This window comes from Anas platyrhynchos, chromosome 4 (assembly GCF_047663525.1).
Source record: "Anas platyrhynchos isolate ZD024472 breed Pekin duck chromosome 4, IASCAAS_PekinDuck_T2T, whole genome shotgun sequence".
In the NCBI taxonomy this organism is placed as follows: Eukaryota; Metazoa; Chordata; class Aves; order Anseriformes; family Anatidae; genus Anas; species Anas platyrhynchos.
Window position 1 is genome coordinate 9,180,491 of NC_092590.1, and position 21,964 is coordinate 9,202,454.

The 21,964-nt window shown below is 45.8% G+C and overlaps 1 protein-coding gene across 2 annotated transcripts in view; it reads right to left on the reverse strand.

Moving 5' to 3' along the window:
• Positions 1 to 16,601: 16,601 nt before the first annotated feature.
• Positions 16,602 to 21,964, reverse strand: part of TET2 (tet methylcytosine dioxygenase 2) — a 70,047-nt gene continuing 64,684 nt past the window's right edge. For both annotated transcript variants that reach the window (XM_038177923.2, XM_027456819.3), the window contains exon 10: positions 16,602 to 21,366. In XM_038177923.2, coding sequence (XP_038033851.2) covers positions 19,961 to 21,366 — 1,406 coding nt within the window. In that variant the 3' untranslated portion in view covers positions 16,602 to 19,960. The remainder of the gene's footprint in view (positions 21,367 to 21,964) is intronic.

The window sequence follows — 21,964 nt, forward strand, 5'->3', positions numbered from 1 at the left end:
AAAGTCTTCTGGAAAGCATGGCTCAGTGATGCAGGCACATGAAAATAAGTTCAAACCTTGAAATATGTTTCCCCCCTCCCCCAAAACATAAAGATTAAGTTGAAATGAAAGTGTTATCCAAAGCAAACAGTGGGCTTAAGTCTAAGTTGATTTTTTTTTCCTCTTGAAGTAGTTGGAAAAGGCTCTTGCATCGCAAATTCCAAGCTGGAAGTGCGGCCGTGCTTTATGAAACCCGATTCCCGAGACTTATTACGGATGTTGATTTCTATACGTGATTCAGTGGTTATGGCAAGTGACAGATTTACAGCATGAGGACTTTCAACTTTTATTGCAGACTGAGTCATTTGGTGACCTTTGGGTGACTCTGGGTTGAACACCTACATCAGAAGCTCGATCTGCAGTGAGAAACTGCCACGGCTTCCCGGCGCCGCGCTTTGGCGGGGCCGAGACCCACGCAGAGGGGCTGAGACGACCGCCCCACACTGTTGTCTGCCATCAGCAGGGGCAGCTCAGCAGCTGCCTTCTCTGGCAGTCCTCCTCCTTCCCTTTCCTCGCTTCTTGCCTTGCAGAAGAGCAACCACAGAGCTTCTCTCTGCGTGCACGGAGACAGGGACGGGAAAGGGGAAGTTGGGCAGCGCGGCAGCTCAGAGGGCTGCCTTCCTGGAAGCGTGCTGCTTCCTAGGGATGTGTGCATGCATGTGGCAGTTGCGGCATTGCCTTTCTTGCCCTGCTGCAGGACGCTTGGTCGAATGTTGTAACATTCAGAAGACACTGGAAACAGTGAAATCCCTTCATGTGCCACAAACCACCCTCCCTGAAAACCCAGGCTTACAGGGCAAAGCACGAAGAAGCCTTGTGCAAACGAGTAAATGCTCAAGGGTTGCTAGTTTCCACCTTCAGCATTCTCTTTCTTACACAAAAGGACGTGGTGGCAGGTGTAGGGCTGCTGGCAGTCACAGGAAGAGACGTTCAGCTGCATGGGCAGTATTTACTTGTCTCCATTTCCTCCAGAGAAACGACTGTAGGCGGGCCTGGTTTTATCACCTATCACTTTGAACTCGCTTTGCACCTCACGTAAGGCGTGCACACCACAGTTTGGGAAGTCCTGACCTAGATGTAGGGACTGCTCTCAAGCCTGCTCGAAACTACTGTGCCAAAAGTGGATGTTGCTTCTAAAAGGAGCCATTGCTGGTAGCATGCAGCAAATTGGTGGTGGTGTTACTTATCTGATAACCAGCAGCACTTCTGAAGCAGACCCAGTATTTTGCTTTCTCAAAACTTAATCCAACACAATGGAAAAAACAGGCAGAGGAGGGAGAAGCAGGCAGGGGGGTGACTGATGGAGTTCTGCTGCTGCTTTGGCTTCTCTGAACACATGGGAGAGGGACGGGAGAGGTGCTCGTGGCTGCATGTGGTGAAGCAACTCCTGGAGAAAGTGTGAATCTGAAAGCCTTGGAGCCGTTGGGACACAAGCCTTGTTTTACTTGATGACGGAGGAGGAAACGAGTGTAGGAAGTCAAACCCCAGCTACAGTTGAGTGTCTTCTGTCAGGCAAAGGCTATCCTGAAGGGCTGGCAGGGCTGGGCTGGTGCTGCTGCCCCGCCACTTCAGGGTGGCCTTGGCTGCTTCTGTGGCAGGGCAGAAGGAGAAGCTCTTCTTCACTACCAGCTACAATATTTCTCTGCTGCTCTGGAAATGCTCCAAGGCGTCAGTACCTTGTGTTGAATATACTTAAAACAGCTTTGATTATGTCTGGGGGCTGTTACAACATGCCTACTCGACTACTTTCACAGAACCCTATGTTTTAGTAGAAGAGGAGTGGGATTATGTGCATCGGAGAGATCCTGGACAAGTTGGTTGTGAGCCTTGCAGCTTTTTCTTCTTAAAACAAACAAAAACTTTTCCATGGGGGAATTCTGAAATGTTCATACTGAGCAGCTGGGTTTTCAGCTGTTGCAGGTATTAGACAACAGCAGGAAAATCCTCCATCGTGACCTGTCACAGCCTTTCTTGGACGTGTTGAACAGCTGGGCTCATTGCTTGTCCTGCAACTGTAATCCTCAACTTTTCGACTTAGTAGCTGCACAAAGGCTCGTCAGGGTTGTAAGCTAAGAATATCAAAAACTGAAATAATGAAATTGCGGAAGTCTAAGTGCATCCTTGGCATTCACAGATTATGGGAGCTACAGTAAATTGTTGTCGGGAATGAATGGGGGTTTCGAAGTGACCTATTTCGAAGATATTTTCCCTTTTTAAAAAATGCTACATCTTTTTTTCCCCATTTCAATGCAAGTGACTGCTTAATAACACCACCTTAAATTGTAGTGTTTTTCTTTTTTTTTTTTTTGTGACTAACACCACTGAAAAATATTTATTGAAGTATGCAAATAAAATTCTTACTCGCTGACCTTCTCCCCTCTGCCCCGTGACCTTTTTCCCCGTGTTGTCTGACCTTCTCTGACCTATGATGATGTCTTTTGTCTTTTCTGGTGGCTTCTTTTTTTAATCTCACCTTCTCTTACACCCTCGTCTGACCAGCTATGACCATCTCTTCTCTGACCTTGTTGGACTTTCTCTTGTCTGACCTTTGTTGAGGTTAGAAAAAATGTCTGGGAAGACAAAGGAAGAGAAGTTCAGAGTGTGCCAGAGAACGTCGGAGAGGATCAGAGCTGCTCGCAGGAGGCCAGAGAGTGTCAAAGAAGCTCAGACAGGGTCAAAGAAGATTGCAACTTCAATAAACAGGGCAGGGGAAATGCAGTGATGCAATGGGGGAAGTGGGCACGGATACTTTTTTGTGTCCTCTGCTTAACTGTCACTCTAAGAAGCCAAAAACCATGGCCTGTGTAAGTGTTAGGACTTCTTCAGAAACCGTGGTTATAACTGCTATGGTTTAGTTTGTTTGTTTTTTTGCCGTGGTCAATAAAGGGGCTGTTTGCAGGATCAGTGGAACCAATCCTGAAACATTGGACTCTGAGAATATCCTGTAGGCTTCCTTCACTTGGAGGCTCATACGTCTATTTCTGGCGTGAATCTGCGTGTTGTTCAGATTAAAATCTGCTTTGCATGGTCAGCATCATTGAAAGCCTTCTGACATTATCAACACAAAAATAATTCTAATCACAAATAAAAAGGCAGGAAATATCAAGCATTGCTTGAAAGAGAACACTCGGCTTTTGTGTTCAGGTTTTTAAGGCTAACAATCACTTTCCCTACTCCTCCTGCTTTCAAATCAAAACCCAGCTCTGCCTGTACCTTGGTTTTTGGTGCCTTTCAAACCTCCCCAAAAGCTGAGAAGCAGGCAGCTGTGCTCTGTAACTGCTTGGATAAATAAAAGTGGACTTCTGCTGCGTCTAGGCAAGAATCCTATTTGAGATTGGAACCGTGGGTGAATTGTTGCTGCGTTACAGAAATACAAGCACGGGGCTGGTGTGAAGTGGAAGTACCAGATCTAGCCGGACCAGGTGCACTGCAAACCTGTTCAAATTCTGTGTGCAACAACAGCAAGTCATTCCTGGGTGGGGTCTCTGCTCTCACACGTGCAGCAGCCAAGGCCATTTCAGCATGCGATGGGCATCTGGAAGATGACCGAAGAGGAGGCAGCAGGGTCAGGAGGAAGGGACTCGGGAGGAGAGTACTGCCTTGCACCAGCTTCTGTACATTGAGAGGAGTACGATAGCCATAGCCAAAGAAGATGCATTTAAAAAGAGATGGGATTTGCTGTCATGCTTGTCCCTTACACTCCTTCTGGCGTTGGAAGTTTTTATAAAGAAAACTGTGCTGTAAGGGTGAGACACCTTGAAGAATCAGTCGGCGACTCCCAGCTCCCTGAAGACAAGCACGGTCTGTCTGGGAGGGCTGCTCGATTACCCACCAGCAATTTGATCTCACGCTCTGCTGGCTCAGTGCTCTGACACACAGTGTTGGCATTGTTGTTGCGGGTGTTTCATGTAAGCCAGCACGAGCTGGTTTATCCTGTTTGGGGTGTAAGCTGCTTCTCCCTCTTCCCGCAACTCAACCTACCAATTTCATTCCGGTGAATGCTTTCCTTATTTGTCTCCCAGCTCTTAACTGTGGTGGTGAACAAAACAGCCGTGACCTGTGTCTTTGCCATGAGGCTGTCAGGCTTTCCTTCATAGAAGACAGGGGCTACTGCCTTGTCTTGCTTTGGGATAGCTGCTCCCCGTTAGCTTTGGAAATGAAATCTTTCATAAAGGGTGGCTTTAGGTAAAAATCCAGCATGTACAAAGCCTGTACTGATGTTTCCTTGGGCCTAACATTTGATTTCTCGGTGTCCACTCGCACATAAAGCAATTCAAAGAAATATTGCTACAGGAATAACCAGGCCAGTTCATCTGGAGTGCTCTCAGGTGCCAGGGGTGGTCTGACACCTGCAGTCCTGGTGCCCTACGCCTTGCTGTCCTTCCATATGGCACCTTTCTCTCGAACAAGCAGCATGCTGAGCAAGAGAAATAAGGAGAGAGCACCTCTCCCAGTGGCTGGGATAACGCCTTGGCATTTTCTGAGGTAGCTCTGGGCTTGCAGCACCTGCTCAACAAATGGCAGCCCCAAGCTGGGAAGTTTCTGGGTGTATTTCACATTCCCTGCTCTGGATGGATGCCTGCTTTCTTTCTAAGCTAAGACCAAGCACTGAGGCGATTTAGTTTCAAGATAATAATGCCTTTAGTTAAATAAACCCAAGACCCTACCATTTTTTCAATGTATCTCTAACCCATTTACCACAAATTACGGCTTTCCATGTTTGCGCTGCTGTGGCTGTGCTGGTTCCTGATGTGGGCTCATTAATAGATTATTTCCTCGTTAGCTGCAGGTAGAGCTTTGACCTAGAGCTGATTAGGGAAAAGAACTTCTGTATCTATTATCTTTTCTCTCTCATAATTAGTATAATTACGCTTCTGTGTCCCAGACAGAAAGCTCAGCCAGCCTGCCGTGGAGCCACAGCAGCAGTCTGGACTGCAGGAATGGGAGATTGCTGCTGGGCAGGGGATGGCCGGGTTCTGTAGTGTCAGAGAAAATCGGAATTACAGCATCGCAAAGCAAGCAGCCAAACCAGCGGTGAGAGCTCCCTTCCTCCCCGCCCAGCTAAATCCAATTAACCAGGAGGAACGCAAAAGCAGCTTCTGTCATTTCCACTTTTTTAAGACAAATTGGCATGCCTACGAGACAGAACTTTTTTCAGGGAGCAGGATTTCAAGTTCGGAGGTGGAAAACCCAGGCAGTGCCGGGGAGGAGAGCACCCCAGTGAAGCTGCTGAGGGTTTGGCAGGGTGGTGCAGCTCTGCAGCAACGTGCTCACACCAGGGCCTGCTCTCTGCTCCCAGCTGAGCCCAGTGGGCGGCTCTGGCAGCGGGGCTGGCTTCGGGGGCTGGTTGCTTCCCTGCTTTCCACAGCTGTGGGGCTTCCCTTCCCAGGGTGCTGCAGCAGAGGCCAGCTGCCTCTGATGGCAGGTTCCAAAACACAGACAAAGAGGGGAGAGGACGCTTTTGAAGGTAGATCTTAGCAGCCTGTAGGGAGGAACCAGTTAATGAGGTGAGTTGGGTTTTGCATCGGGCTTTTATGAAGCTTCAGTGTGTTTGAATGTAACACTGGGTTCCTACAGATCTCAGCTGAGGCGAGGTTAAAGCTTGCTTTAAAAAGGGGGAGGCTGAACTATGAGCGTGCCTGGAAAGCGTTAAGAGGCTCAACTGGCCAGAAATCTCAACGTGCAGGAGTTGAAGTGTGCATTTGGGGAGGCTAACAGCTGTCTGTGTTGCCTCCTGCCCTTCCCACGTGTTTGCAACTCAGAGTGGGTGCTGCTTTGGCTTGTAGAGCAGCTGGGCACGTGGGATTTAGCAGGGCTGTAGTTCCTCGTGGCCTGCTCACAGATTGGTGCTGTGGTGCTCTGGCAGTGTGATTCCTCTCCTGAAAGGCCAGCTGTACCTAGGCAGTTCCCAGCAGGACCAAAATGCTAGGTTTAATAGGAGAAAGGGGATTGTGGGACAATGAAATGGTGAGGGTGCAGCAACTCCAAGCTCTTACTTGGGCTGGGGGCTTGGATTCCCCACCTCACACCTTGCAAAGGACTTGCCCAGGGAGGTGGAAGCAGTTTCAATCCATCCTGCTGGGTTAATCTTGCAGCCTGGGGGAGTTGGAGTTGTAGTCCCAGTATCTGAAGTGGAAAGAAAGCAAGGCTTTAGGGTTTTGTGCTCCTGCCCACATTGTGATAAACGCATGAGCAGCCCTTGGAAGAGGAGAAAGCCCAGGCTCGGGGATGCTGTTAGCTCAAGCCTGAGGATGCTTTCTTGGGAACTAAGAATGGTACATTTGGATTGACTCCAGAAAGGAAGGAGATTTCAGGCCTAATCTACCACCTTTCAGCTAAATGCCTCCCTGTTTGTGGGCTGAAGGAAGCGACTCCTGCTCTGAGAGTAGGACCTCAGGCTTGTTCTTAGCCTGAGGATGTGCTTCATTAACCAGGGCTTAATAAGCTGTGTCTCGTGTCCCTGCACCTCTCCTTGAGGTACCTGGTTATCTCGTTTGTTTGCACTGTGTGACTTCAAAATAAATCCTTAAATGAAAAAATAACCCAGTTAAAAATGGAAAAAGCACTCGGGGTGGTGCTGCTGCATCCCACGGTGTGAATACCCATTTTCTCTCTGTGCCCCACGAGTGGGAAAATAATGAGGGTGTCTGTAACCCCACGTCCCTGCCTCCCAGCCTGAAGGTGCTCCACAAGCAGAACCAGAGATGAGGTGAGATGTGATGCGGGGCGTGCAGTGCTTTTATGTGGCAGGGGAATGAGCGTAAGGCTGCGAGCAGGGCTCTTGCGATGTGCTGGGAGAAAGAAAAAGGCTTGTGTGGTGTCAGGGGAACCACAACAGAAGTGCCCCGATGCTTGGAGGAGTCCATTCCTGCTCTGCCTGCTTTTTGGGCTATGAGTAAATGTTCTTGCAGCCAGTGATTGAGTTTTTAATATGCCACTGATAGGACTGTAGTGTTAGCGTAGTAATTAACACGTTTTGGAGGTAATTAAACACAAGAGCTTGTATGGCTAAACTAGGATAGTGGCTCGAGGAAATGGGTAAAATTTCTCGTCAAGTGGAATGATCCTGCTCGATCCTGGGTTACCAAAGACAAATTTGAGATTTTAAGCAGAGGAGAAACTGCCTGCATCTGGAAACACTTCAGGCTTCTGCTAGGTTTTACGAATTTTAAGAGACCGGGCTCCAGCTAGGAAGTGTGAATTGGTTCATTAGCTGGCTGTTGGTGACCTTTCTCTCTGTTTATTTATGTTGCTAATGCTTTCTGTGCATTAAAGTAAGAAATCACAGCTCTCATTTTCCTCCTGTGGAGCTTGCCAGCCTTACTTTGCCGCGTGAAACCTCTCCCTGCAGCTGATAAGGAGCGAGCTGTGTTAAGGGGTGGCCATCCCAAGTAAGTCAGGGCTCCCAAGGTGAGCTGGGCTGGGACTGCCCACCTTCCTCTCCTTCAAGTGTAGGTTTTTGTTTTTTTCCTAGACTTTCTGACTGTAATTTGTTTTTATGAGTGATCCAGTCATCGTGCCACCTTCCAGCCCGAGGGAATTAGTCATCCCCAGCTCCTTTCTTCCTTTCTAATTTCCAAGGTGCCTTAAAATCAAACGTGAAGCCCTGCAGCTGGGGTGTGGCTCCCCTGGGTGAGTACTTGCAGGTGGTGGGGCTGATTGTTGCTCACCAACTTTCCTTTGCAAGTACCAAAAGTGAAGGTCCTTGATGTTCCTTTTTTAAGGCTTCTTTTAAAATCAAGCAGGCAAAAGGGGCGTTCCAATTCCCAGCTGCTTTGTGCAAAATCCTTTCTATTAGTGCCTTTACGAGTTAGAAATAATTTTAAAATAACTTAATGAAATTTTCTTTGAACAGAAATACCAGTGATAAGTAGAGGTCTCCTAAAAATTCTGGCGATACCTTTCCTTTTCCCCCCCTATATTCCTTTGCCAGCTGATGGCTTTGAGTCAGTTGGGGTGGTGAGCCTGTTAGGAGAGTGGAGAGCTCAAAGGGCACAGTGGCTACTGGAAAGCTGCAGTCAGCACGTGGTGAGGTTTAAAGTGCTCGGATTGCTAAGGGATGATTTCACGGTAGAAAGAAGAGTCTGGGCATCCCCAGCAGGTAACAACCTGGGTGGTGGTGCTCGCTGAAGACCCCAGTTACCTTCTCTGTTAGGGCGATTCTGTTTCTGACACGTTGTTAGATCCCTTCCGCACCTGAAAATGGACGTGGAGATGCAAATCTCCAGATTCCTGCAGGAATTTGGGAACTGCAGCAACTGGTGTGGCCCCAAAGAGGCCCCTCATGGTTGTCATTGACCTCTTTGTGGTGCCAGCTCTGAAAACTGCATTTGGGCTGCCCCAGCTCGATTTCTCTGCTGTTCCTGGGGGTTCACTTTACCCCCAGCTCCTTGTGCTCTGTTCCTGGACACATTCTGTCGTAGAACTTAAATTCAGGTGCCTGCTTGTGGAGCCTAGCAGATGGAGGCCTCTGGTACAATCGAGAAGCCTGGCACTTAGCACCTTACCTTCACCTCATAAACAATCCCCTTTGGCTTGGCCTGGCTTCCTGCAGCATTGCAACAGGCGGCTGTAAAATCGCATTCACAGCAAGGAAGTGTTGCAATCTCTCTCCTCACTGTCCTTCCCCTCTTTCCCCTTTCTCTATCATGCCAGGATTGTGCTGATTTTCACTATTTCTTTTTTTTTTTTTTTTTTTTCTTTTAAGGAGGAAACTGAACGAGACAAAGCTTGCTCCTCTCTCACTCTCAAGCCAGTCTTTTCTCCATCATGTGTGACACGTTCAGAACTTCCCACTCCAGGTCTGCCTTCAACTGGTAGCAGCTACAAGCTGGTGCCTCCTGCTTGATGTCACTTGTGTGCATCTTGGAGTAAAAAGTGTGTTTGGCCTGGTGGGAGCTCAGCAAAAACTGCTTGATGGCTGCATTGCTCCTAACAAATAGGTGAGAGTGAAAGCAGTTCAGTCAGTTTTGGGTCATTTCTTGTACCTTCACAGCTACTCTGTGCTCTGCAGAATGCCCGTGTGGTCTTGAGCTTTCCCACAAGCCAATGTCCTGTATCCATTGTAATCTTAGTGCTCTAACACTTTACAAATTGCCTTTTGGGAAGGACCTTTGAGGAAGCAAGCTGTTGTGAGGGTTTCTGGCATCTCAAAAGGGTGAGAGGCTCGGCACAGCACTGTTCTCAGTAGCTCTTGCAGGCTGAGCTCAGCCCTGTAAGCAAGGCCCTGTTTATAGGGGAAACCATGCGTTTCCTAACTGTCTGTCTGCATCTCTACTGCTCATATCCCAGGTTTTGCCACGTAGCAGAGACTATTTCAGGAGCATTCAAAAGCTGTGTAAACAAGATCTGCCTTCTGTAAATCTGTAATTACAAGAGGAAAAAAAAAAAAGGTATTTTAATAAGTATTGAAATAGGTGTTTATGTAGGGTGATCTACAGTTGGTCTGCACTCATGCTTTGCAAAGTGGCTAGCTGAGCGTTGGATGGGTAATGTGAGACATTAAAAAGAAGCTGAAGTGCCTGCCTATATTCTCATCATCAGGTGGCTTTAAAAGGTTTCAAGCTGTGCACTCTGAAAAAGTCAGAAGGCTCCAAGAGCTTGTAGCGTATTTGGCCACGTCCTTTCTATAGACTTCAAGATGTTGCTTCATTCCTTCCCTCAGACCCTGGTGATAAGGGAAAGTGATAAGTGTGTGTGTGTTTGCTTTCCACATCTATAGAGTTAAACCAAAGGAAGGGAACTTGAGTGTCTTTGTTTCAAATTACTTCACCCCTAGAGAGTGCATTGGAGTAGCAAATACTCCTTGCCCTAGTGCCATTTGCGGTTCCCAGCAGCCCTGCAGAGCTCAGTGCTGGTTAGGCAGGGGGCTGCCCTTCTGTAACACAGCACGCAGATGTGCCTGAAGCTTTACAGTCGGGCAGTTTGCTGAAGAAGGCTTGGACAGGGTTTGTCCAGCGAGCTGTTTTGTTCAGCACTGTGTGGTTATTGCCGACCATGGCAATACAGCGTGCCCGTGGTCCTTTTACATTAATCAGAGACATCCAGAAGCATCCTTGTTGAGCCATACATCTGTAGCTGAGAGTTGATTCTGTCCTCTGTTTTTCTTTTTTTTTCCTCTTCTTCTCACCTAGCCAGTTCTTGATGCGGTATGATTAGAATCAGGAAAGAAATCATTTTGTATGGATTTCTACCGGTAAAATAAAGTAGTCAGCAGATCTGCATCTCGGGGGATTTTATTTTTTAGATTTTTTTTTCCAGACATGACAGCATCTTTCCCGTCTCTTGATGATGCAAATAGGATTTTATGGGTCATAATGAAATATTTTATCGATCATATTATGAAAAATCAATGGGAAAAGTTGCCCTGGCTGTCAGTTCTGTGCTGCCTACGATATCCGCAGTGACAGGTTTGACTGCTCACCATTGTGGCTGAGAAGAGAATACCTTGGGGTGCCCAATTATAGCAGCAGCGAGAGGAAATTCAGAAGAGTAATTTTGGCTTCCTTCATTGCCTTTATGTTGGCCTGTGGATGAGTGGCCGTTCCACTCCTTTCAGATTTCACAGCGGCAAGAGCACTAATGGTAACTCGGTGCAATTTTGACTTCTCGTGTCCATGAGATTGAATCAATGCTTTTCCTTCCACATTTAGTAAAACAATTTTCCACGCACGCTGAGCAGCTATTCTTGTCTATACCTGCTTTGAGATGGGCTAGATGAACTGGAAGATTTTATAGAAAGCTCTCTTCTTTCTTTCGCTTCTGCTCCTGCCACCTCCCCCCCCTTTTTTTTATTTTTATTTTTTTTTATAAGCTGCAGATTGACAATGGAGCAATTCTCTAAAGGAGGTAGTTTTTAAGGGAAAGAAGTGGAAAAGCCAAGTGTTTTAACAGGGCTCATCTCTTAAAGGGTGGAAGCTTAAAGCAGGAAAGAAGAATGTTAACAGAAGCAGAAAACAGCAGCTGGGCGCTCTCAGCTCAAGGAAGGATATGCACTTCAGGCCCTGTGACCGTAGCATCTGAACACCTGAATTGTTGATGTGTTTCTTGCTGTAACGTTGCTGCGTGGCTTGGAGCAGAATCTCTTGCAAGGGAACTGTGACCTAGAAACCCAGTAACGACATCAGGTGCCTCAAGGTGGTTCTGAGCGCAGTTGAGGTGCTGAAATCCATTCCTGCAGTCGGTGAGTTCCCTCTTCAGCTACCTCTGGAGGTGCTGCATCTGCAGACAGCTGGATTTTGCCTTTGTATCGCCCAGGACTGCTCAGATTTGGAGTCCCACTACGTAGCTCCTAAAGAAGCGTGCCCTGACCCCAAAACAAAGTGTTCTTCTGCCCAAGTTCTGACCAAAACATGCTGGTTTTTCAGGGCAGCTGGGCTTCTGATGAACATAATTTCTCTGTTTCGGCCAATTTTAAAGCATAGCTGGAAAAGGAAGAAGGGGACCTCGTGGGGAAGGCGCTTCTTGGTGAAGTCAAGCTGGGGTCAGGCGCTGTCGCTGAGCACTGTCCCTCAGTGTGCTGATTAGCGTGAAGATCACATCCACGTGCAGAAATGAGAACAGGCAGCAGAGCTCTCCGTTCCCACACCACAAAGTCATGCTTCCCCTTAGGCATAGTTCTCTCCCTCTGGCCCAGCAAATACACGGTTTTAACTTAGGCTGAGCGTCAGGAGCAACTCATTCCTCGAGGACAGGGACATGTTGGACCCTCTTGCTCCCTCCATACCCCCTGTACCAAGGGCCTCAGTCTCTTATGGCAGTAGTTTAAACGTGGTGACCGTGCTTCTTAAGAGGAACCCGGCTGCATTTTTGGAAAACGTCTGCCTGTTTGGTTTGGTGGGCGAGAGATGGCTTTCCAGCTCCTGTGGCAAGAGGTCATGTGTAACTTAAAATCTCTCTTCTTAACTGCAATTGATTGATCAGAGTTAACTGAACAAGCAGAGACTTTGTCTGTCTGTCAGCAGGGGCCCTTTGGGAACAGCCACGAGCAGGAAGCCCTGCCATACATTAGACGTTGTCTGGGCACTGCTTAGCCCGTGCTCCAGCAGCAAGGAGGCAGGCAGCAAAAGGCAGCAAGCCTCTTTGGTTTGTTTTTATCGGCACGAGGTGTAACGCTTAAGCCCTTCTAAAAGAGGGCGGTGGCTTTCCTAGCCTGATATTGTGCTCTGTAATATCATAATCATGTGATAGTGTGAATTTTTTCCAAAATTATGCTGCAGAGGTCTACTGACAGGGAAATCTAACAGCAACACGCCACTGGGGACTATCACCTGGCAGTGAACTCCTCTCTGGAAGAAAACAGCTCCGATGTCCCCAACTACTAAGACCGGCTGTACCTGGCTATGTGCATACTTAGTTATCTATTTATGTAGCTCTACAGCATCGTACTATAAATGCACGGATAGAGAGCACATACAAATATTTGTTGGGCATGCAAACTTCTCAGGTCTCCTTTAGACCTTTCTAACACAGATCTCCAGCAAGGTTCTGTAAAATTTTCTTCTTTTTTTTGGGAGGGGGTCTAAGTACAGCTCTCTCTGCTCGCCTGTGTTCCCCAGGGAAGCAGCTGCTGGCGTGCGGGACGTGGTGGAGGAGGCACTGCTTTCTCCCTGCAGCAGCTGCAGCAGCTCTGAAACCTCGTGGCTACACTTGACCTGCTTTCCTCGACAAAAGCACATCTGGTTTTCAGTTCGATTTAACCTGGAAACCACGTCTCGGGGCTGGGATTCCTGAATTGCACGCGCTTCTTTACAGCTCCGGTGTGTTGCTGCTGGGCAAATGACCAAGATGGCAAATCTACGGTGTTTCTCCACACAGAGGCTGTGTGGGTGCTGCAGAGGTTCAAACGCAGCCATAATATGGAGCCTGGAGGCTTTCAGCGAGGGCCCGGACCTCCAAAACAGGTGTGGTGGAGGGCACAGCTAACAGATGTCTTCCCTTTGCTAGGCATCTCTCACCTGCCCCCACGGCAGCCCTCCCTCTGCTCCTAGCAAAGCATTTGCTGCCATGAGTGAGGGCTGAATTTCAGACCAGCTTCACGCCCGTCCAGATGTCAGCAGAGCTCGGGCCGTGCAGGTGGGGAGAAGGGCTGGTTGCAGGAAATCTGGTGCCTCTTTTGGGGGATAGAGGTGGAAAAATGCCACCCCCCCGTCTAAATCAGCCACGTTTGCTGTGACGGTAATTGGAATGCAGGCTGGGAGCCCCAGGATGCCACTTTCCCCAGCCCTTTTCAGAGCAGGCTGCACTTTAAGCCATCCCCTCCAGTTAAATCTCTTTACCAAAGTGGCCTCCGTGAAGGCTTACATACAGGAAGATAATGGTGCTGTCATTTCTACAAATAATCACAACAGGAGCAGAAAAATAAAGAGGAAGATGATTATGCCTGAAAATCCAGCAAGGTTCCTCTCGCTAATGCAGTGGAAGCGAAGAGAAAACTGAACCACCACCGCCAGCTGCTCCTGCCAGCCCCCAGGCCAGCTCTTGTCTGGTGGCTGGGACCAGCGGGAAGTGTGTGACCCCTCTCCTGACGGCTGGCATCTGGGCACCCCTCCTGTGCTCACAGGGATTGGGGCTGTTGGCACCCCACTGATAACGGGGTGGCCTGAGCGTGTTGTTTGGGGCTCGAGTGCTTTGGGGCTCAGTATGCGAGTCAAGCACGCAGCATCAAGCCCCGGTTTCCTCTGCTGATCAGAAAGGATGGCAGGATAGTAGGTTGTTAATAGCTATCTCCCTGTTTGTTACTTATTCCAGTGCAAATTTCTTCCCCTCCCTCTAAACAGGAGGATTTGTAATCAGCAGCACGGTCTGTGCTAACTTCATACATACCAGGTACTCCCTTTGCAGGTCAGAGGTGAGGCAAGGAAAACACGGAGCTGATTGACTTCTTCGCAAGTTCTGCAAGAATTGCTCCTAGTACAATATTTGCCCTAATTAAACCAACTCAGGGAATCATTTACAGGTTGAAGTAAAGGGACCCGCTTAATACGTCAGCTCAGCTGGAAAACAGAGTGGCTGGTGCGGTGCTGGAGGGAGAGCAGTTGCTGTAGCTCAGGGGAGGAGCAGGGGCTAAAGCTGTCAGTCCTCAGGCGAAATGGTCAGTTGCTGAATGCCCTGAAATTGTTGGTTACGTCCGCACTAGGTACGTGTAGCTGGGTGTAAGAGAAATGTGACAGATGCATGTTCTTCAGGAAAAAATGGTGCTGCGCCAGTTAAACAGCAGGGTGAGTTACTGCTGGGATGTCCAGCACGATTAAAATCGGTGGGTGCTGGACTGTCAGCAGGCTGCGGTGAGGTTGGCGTGGCACTTGTCACACGAGTGTGCAAGTCACCAAGATCCCTGCCTGGCAGCTCTGTAGGTAGGTGTGTTGCTGTACTCTCCGAGCAGAGCGATAACAAACCAATTGTGTGTTCCTAAAAGCTCTGCTGTGAGGCTGCGTCAAGCACAGGCTTCGCCTTTAAATCCAAGGTCTTGTTTCTGTGCTTTGAGACCTACTTGAATGAAAGATCTGGCTTTTTAAAACGTCATAATTAGTATTTTAAAGTACTGGTAAAAAGTGCAGACAGAGAAACTACCGCTTCTTAATCCGTGCCTTCTCTTGTAAGGTGATTTATTTTGCAGAGGTAAAACCTTTCGCCTATTTGTTTCTTCCCCGCTCCTCCATGCTGGCTACCTTCCTGTGTCTTTGAGCAAACCAGGTGTTGCTCTTAAATTTGCCTGGGGTTTGTTCCTGCCTGGCTTGGCTTGTCATAGCCACTTTGGTCATTCCCATTAAAAAAAAAATATTAAAAATACATCATCTTCTGCATCTCTGAGGCGTCAAGGCAGGAAACAGCCAAACAGAAGATGAAGAGAAGGAAAAGCAAGGCAGGAGCTACCTGTGGGAGCTGGCTGCTCAGCTGCGTGCCCCCGGGTGCAGCTCCTTTCTGAGGGCTGGTCCCTGTGGTCTGGGGGCTGACGGAGGTGGTACCTTGGTCACAGGCAGCTGAGACAGGAGCAGACTGTGGCGTGTTTGTGGGAGCAGCGCGGTTAAGCAGGTACCATTTGACTTTGGCCTCAACCGGGGAGGGTTGCACATTGTTAGCGGCGCCTCTGAAGCGAGATCTGTCAAGAAGTGCGCTGAAGAGAGCTGCTTACGTGAAAAGGCAGCCGGTGGGAACGTTCATTAGTGGCAGGACTTTTTCCTGGGAAGGCTAAAGGGGTGCTAGACCTTTTGTTAAAGCTAGTGCATCTGTCAGTTCCAGCTGTCTAATGCATTAAAGTGCACCTGCGCACAGCAAAGAGCAACACTTGGCTGCCGCGGTGGGTTCGCCTGCCTCGAGACGTTCCCGTCTGGGAATATGCCGAGAGCCAGGGGTGAACATCACAGCTTTCCTGAGTTTTAAATCACTGATTCCCCAAGACGCTTAGCCATATAAATGTAGGGAGCGCGGGGGCTTTCCCGAGGTGCACAGCACTGATGGATGGGGTAACCGGGGTTGACAGCAGACCTGGGGGCTTCAAAAAAGCGAGCCTGAAAAGCATGAAAGTGCTGATTGTCGCAGCGCCGTTTTGCAGCCACAGAGAGAGCAATTTCTGCCTCTTCTCACAGGGGAGAATATTGCAGGTTTCAGTCCTGACATCCCTTGAAGTTAAAAGAAGGGACTGTGAAAATATGCTTTTTGTCTAGTGCCCGCAACTTGTGTCCTGGTATTCATTTAGGCATCTTTTCTTACTGCTTTTTTTTTTTTTTTCCCTAGATGGTTTGATTTAAATTACACATGAGATTTTATTTTATCGTTTTACTGTTTCTTAGTACTATCCGCTGGAGCATCCTGACACTTGGAGTAATTAGAAACCAACTAAAAAATGCCTAAACATGAGATAAACACCCAAAAAACCATCCGAACCCCAGACTCCCCCTTGTCCTGCCTCTGCCAGGTGTGTATTTGTGGCTGTTAGCTGAGCAGCAAGCAGATTCCAGCAGTGAGCGTGCCACATTCATGTGTCCAGAGATACCAGGAAGAAGCCAGCGATGATGCTCTACAGCCTCCTCCTGTCCCTAAAAACACCTCCCTCCATCACTTCAGCCACGGATTTTATTTAGCAGTAGCCTGTGCTGAAATAGTAGTGCCTGAAATCTTTAAAGGCTGGAGTCAGAGCAGACCTAGCAATAAGCCTGGTGTCTGGGTCTCCTGGTGTGGAGCCTGATGATGTGTTTCATTTAAGCTTTGCAGCTGAGGAGGACAGAGGGGGGCTGAAACAGTGCGGTGTGCGTGGATGCCTTGCTGAGAAGTTTGGGCCTGCTTCTTTCCTGCTGCTTCTGAAGCTCAGGAAAGGCTGTATCCCCGTGCAGCACTCAATGCGCTCAATTTCGAGGCTGCTGAAGTATGCAGCTTCCTTTGTTTCTCATACCAGCTTTAATTTCTCCAGCTAGCAGCTTCCCCAGCCCTGTTAATTGTCATCCGGTCCCTGCAGGGCTCCTGGCCTGTGGTTGGCACTAGGGCTCCGGTTTCGGCACGCTGCTGTTGTTGCTGACTGATAAAAGTGACAGGGAAAGACAAGGTTCTCCAAGACAGACTTAGAGTGCATTAAATAAATATAAATTTTATTAAAAACACCCACATCTCAGCGTTATCAGGAATGATATAATAATAAACAGCTTTCAAATAACCTGCATTACATTACAATACTTACAGTATTTATAACCATCCTCAGATTCTTTTTATAGACATACCAAACATTTCATGAAAATGAATGAAACTAAAGTAAAAAAAAAAAAAAAAGTAGAACATAAGCATAGAAAATGCACACAGAAGTTCATTACCTTAGTGTCAAACTGCTAAAGTTTCCTACACAAGTTAACCACTAGCTTTAGAAGTGAACTTTATACCACTGTGCGTCAATCAAGATGAAAAATTCATTCAAGTAAAGTTGACACCACTCAGAAGCATCTTCAAGTATGGCTATAGTCAACCTGATAATCCTATACAAGCATTTTTATGTCTGCTTTGTCATTCGATCCAACTGAGGCAGGGTTCTGTACACCAAAAATTACAGTTCGGGTATTTACAATACATAACTGCTTCACCAACTAAGCTTCCTGCTCTTGCTGCCAGCAGTTTGGCAAATGACAGTGCACGGCATGTTAACCAAACGTCTACTGGGGATCAGATGAATCATATAGGACTTAAAACATAATCACCAAAAGATGAAGATTAGGAAGGATTTAATTAATCTGACACATAACCATCATTAAATTTTTTTCTTTAAAAAGGCGAAACTTTTGTTTCAATGCAGTGGGTAAAGTCACAGACTGAGAATTAAAAAAAAAAATAAAAAATTGCCATAATAAATATTTGACCATTAAACCCAAAGGCCTCCTTTGATTTACTCGAGTTAGGTTGTGATTCTGTTAGATAAAATTTCTTTTGACCAAACTTAATCTTACAGTATATTGCACAAGATATATCTGGGACATGGAGGTTTGCATGTTTAGGGAAGCCCTTGTACAGACTGTACCTTTTTATACTTTATTTTATTTTATTTATTACAGTATCCAAGAAGCCTTGTTTAGAGAGTGACTTGAAAAACTCTAGCAAACAGTCACTTGCCAAACCCCTGCCTTACATTTTTCCCTTTAATCAGCTCAGTGCATTCTACTTTCTTTTGTTTATTCGTTTGAAACAGGCAAAACATTCTAAATCTCTTAAACACTTTCATTACAATAAAAAGAGCTAACGAATTTACAAAATTAGTTTTAGTTACATCAATACATGTACAAGGAAAATTAGAGAAGGGATTCAAAAGAAAAGCATTAAATCCCTGAAGGAGGAAAAAAAAAAAAGAAAAGAAAAGAAAAAGAATAATATATTTAACCTACAACAGCTTTACATACACACAGGTGACACGTTGGCATAGGAGAACATGAGCTGAAATATCCCTGAATTTTTAGAACCAAAAAAAAAAAAAAAGTTGAAGTTCAAGTTATACTTGCTAAAATGTCAAGTATTGAGAGAGTTTTTTTTTTTTTTTTTTTTTCAAAGGCTATTGGGGGAAAAAAGATGGTATACAATATATAAACTTTCACACTCAGTTCAATATCCTATTGCCAAACTAGTGTTGAGGTATATGACAAGTAGGAACATCACTCAAACCTTTTAATGTATTTTTAGCTCACATTATGATATATTTGTAGCAGGCTGAGTAGCACCATGATGTGAATTCAGCTCAAAACCCAAATATATATAGATTTAATATTTTTACAGTACTAAAATACTAAAGCATTGCGTTAAAAAAAGTTTTGTTTACAATTTAATTTACTATACAACTCTCCTGCTTTTTTTAATAGAAATTAATGTTTTAAAACCACCACAGCAAGCCAGCTGCCTATTTTTTTTTTCTATTTAATCAACGGAATCACACAGAACTAACCCTGTTTCATTCATCTTGTGTAGGCATCGGTCTGCTCAATCTTCCTGGAAAAGAGGACACTTGCACCGAGAAATGACTTACACCACAATGTACATAATTATCAACACAAAAGCAGTCTGCCATTCAATAGTTGAAGAGCATACAGATCTTTAAAAACAGCAGAAGCCCAAGCTAACTAGTTGTAGTCTGTTGCATGCTGCTAATTATTACCTGTGGTTAATATAAAATTCTTTCCTTAAAACTGTACATATTTGAGCAATGAACTTGTCATAATTGTAGAAAACAGTTTACAGTATAGCTGTGTGAGATGAGCACCAGAAAAACATGTGTTTTGTGTACTAAAGTATTCCCTTATATCCAGTAAGCCCCATTTTTACCATAACTGACTGTATTAAAAATGGATATGTAGCCCACTAGCAGATGCACGGCTAAAACAAAAGTATTTAAAAGCTTTTTTTTTTTTTATTTTAAAAAAATTATCTTTGCATTTTTAAAATCAAAGTAAACTCTTTTTTTTTTTTTTTTAATGTCTTAGTACCTTAGCATTGTTCAAGTTGCCAAGCTTAGGTAGACAAAGTGCTTTTGAAACACTATTTTAAAAAAAAATATCTCTCTCTATATTTTATTGTCCTTTTCTAGGACTTGACTGGATGAGCAAAATCCAGAGGTCTTTGTAATTCCCATATGTTAAAAAGTAAGCTTATTTTAACACCAGGTAAATTCAATACATACATGAATGAAAAGGTCCTCCCTGTTGTCGAAGAACATTTGAATACATCATTGACATTTTAATCGTTATAAAGGCAATAACTGCTTGACTGTTAAAATAAAGACACCGTTCTCTTAGATAGCACCATGTTTTTAGAATATCCAAACAAATTCAGTGTTTTGCTGTCTATTCATTACGTTTTATACGTATCTACTTTGTTAAATAAAATCAAGAGACTAATAAGATTACAGTAAAAACTGCATGTTAAAAAGCCATAATTCCAGTATTTCAGTACATCGTAGATTCAGCACCAGATGTTATTTTAAGATTCCTGCAGTTGGAATACTACAGTATTATTTTTTAGGATTTTGTTTTTTTTTTGCTCCTGTTCCATGACTATGCAAACTCAATGACATTAAAAGTGGTCACAGATGTGCAAAACTGTAAGAAAAAAAAAAATCCATTTGCAGATTCTCTCTTTCAGTAATGGAGCCAGTGTTTTCAAATGTAAATTGTGAAACACTTTTTGTTTTGTTTTTGTTTTTTTTTGTTTTTGCATAGGATGCTTTGGTCTTGTTTCCTACATGCCATCTGTGACCACTTAAAAACCAGTGGAAAAGAAGTGCGCTAGTGAGATTACCTCTTTATGCTGGTGTGCCGAGGTTTTTTCCACCGATGAGTTTAATGAAAACACTGCTTTCTCCTCCACCCTTGCCTTCCCCAAAACCTAAACGAGAACTACCCTACTGATGAGTTGTTGTTTCTTTTTTTTTTCAGATGAGGTAACCAACGAAGGTGTGAAGTTAGATATATCTGTTGTAAGGCCCTGTAACCCGTGTAAAGGCATATGGAGATGTCGTTACTGTGGAGTCTGTGGTGACCGACAGCGTCCGTTGTGCAAGAGACTTGATGAAGCGCACGTACGTTGGCTCCGAGGCTTCGTGTGGCTCAGCAGGCTCCCGCTTCGCTTTTTTGCCGTAAGATTTCTGAGGCACGTAGTCTGGACCGTATTTCTCACACTCCTCTTCCTTCTCTCTTGCCTTCTCAGCCATTTTGGCCTCCCACAGAGCCAGGCCGTGTTTCGGCTCGTTCATGCTCTTGTGCTGGTAAAAGACAAGGGATATTCTGGTGGGATGGTTCCTGTTGGGGTTTTTGAGGGGGGTCGTTGCATGGAGCTCGCGCTTTGCACACTCTATGAGAATTGACCCATGAGATGGAGCAACTGCCACTCCTCCAATTTCTGGATCCAGGAAGCTCTGTTCACTATCGGACCAGACTTCATCGGGATCCTCTGCTTTTTCAGGATTCAGCACATCGGTTTTCTCTAAACCGCCTTGGGGAGTAGTCCTATCGTGGTTTTGACCTGGAAGCATGCTAGACAAACCATTGACTGCATGGGAGATCATTTCGCTATCCTTGTTTTGGAGGTGCAACGAATTAGGAGGACCACTGAACATATTTGGAGCGGGATGGTAGTCGTGTGCTAAATGTGGCGGGGGTTGCACATGGTGATGTTCAGTGTTTTTATTCATGGAGGCATAGTCCATGCTTGGATTACTCAGATTAGATTTGAGCCTCGAGGCTACCTCCATAAAATGGCCATCAGCCTCGTGGGTGGAGTAAGAGGAAAAAGACCCTACGTGGTGTACATTTGGTCTAATGGTACAATTACTGAAAGAGTCGACCTGCATATTTTGGTTTCCGTAATTCAAGTATTTGGGACCAAAACTCTGGTTACTCCCAAACCTGTGCTGGTATAATGTTTGAATGGGTGGCAGGCTTAGTTTAGACATAGGGTCTTGGCTCTGACAGCTATACAAGTCCACGTGCTGATGCTGGGAGGGGTAGGAGCCCAAGTAAGAGGGGCAGTTGTCCATCGGCATGTTTCCATTGCATGGGTAGGGTGGATACTGGTTATTTTGACTTAACGATCCTGAATAAGGGTTCATGGGACTGGAAGAATTCAAATAAGACCCCGCAGGCTGTGATGAGGTGGTGTAAAGGTTCATGGGAGCCGACCCTCCATAGGGATCTGAAGTGTATGAAGAGCTGGGATAACCACCGGCTGGATTAGGCAACCTTACATACAGATTTGCAGAACCTGAACCCGAGTAAGAATTAATAGGATTTGACTGGGAGCTGTTAGGGAGAGTGCGCTGGGGATGTTGCTGCTGCTGTTGTGAGGCTGGTCCTGAAAGGCGTAAAAGATCTGTAGACGTGAAAAGAAAAGAACAAGCAAGCTTTTTTCTTCTTTTTTCTTTTTTTAAACGCATACTGTATAGATTCCTCATGATAAATATCTGTGAGTTTTCTAAGAAAAGTCTATCATATGATACGTTAACAGAGGTTCCCTTTCTCATATCTCAAATGCCACGCTTTAAGAAGCTGAATAAATACTAAGGCTACTCTTCCTTTTTGGCCTGCATCCAGCGAGATCAGATGCTAGCAGCAACGGGGAAGAGAGGACAGTGCAATCTGTTCAGAGTCACATGCACAAAGTCCAAAGAGTTGAATCATCATTTAAGTAGCCCATGAAATGGAGCATCAAAGTGCTCCCAAAAAGCCATGCACAGGGTGACCTTCTTTTCCCCAAGGATAAATAAATAAATTCTGCTACATCTATATTTATAGAACTGCCTCAAAAAGAAATGACCCTAGCTTAACGTTAAACAAATAAAATAAAATAACAAAGGTGACATTCACTGAGAGAGGGAACATTTCAGTACCAAGTGAGATTAATTGAAGGCACGAGGGAAAAGCCATCACTCATTAAAGTGGCATAGTTTAATGGTTAGAGCCCCAGCCTG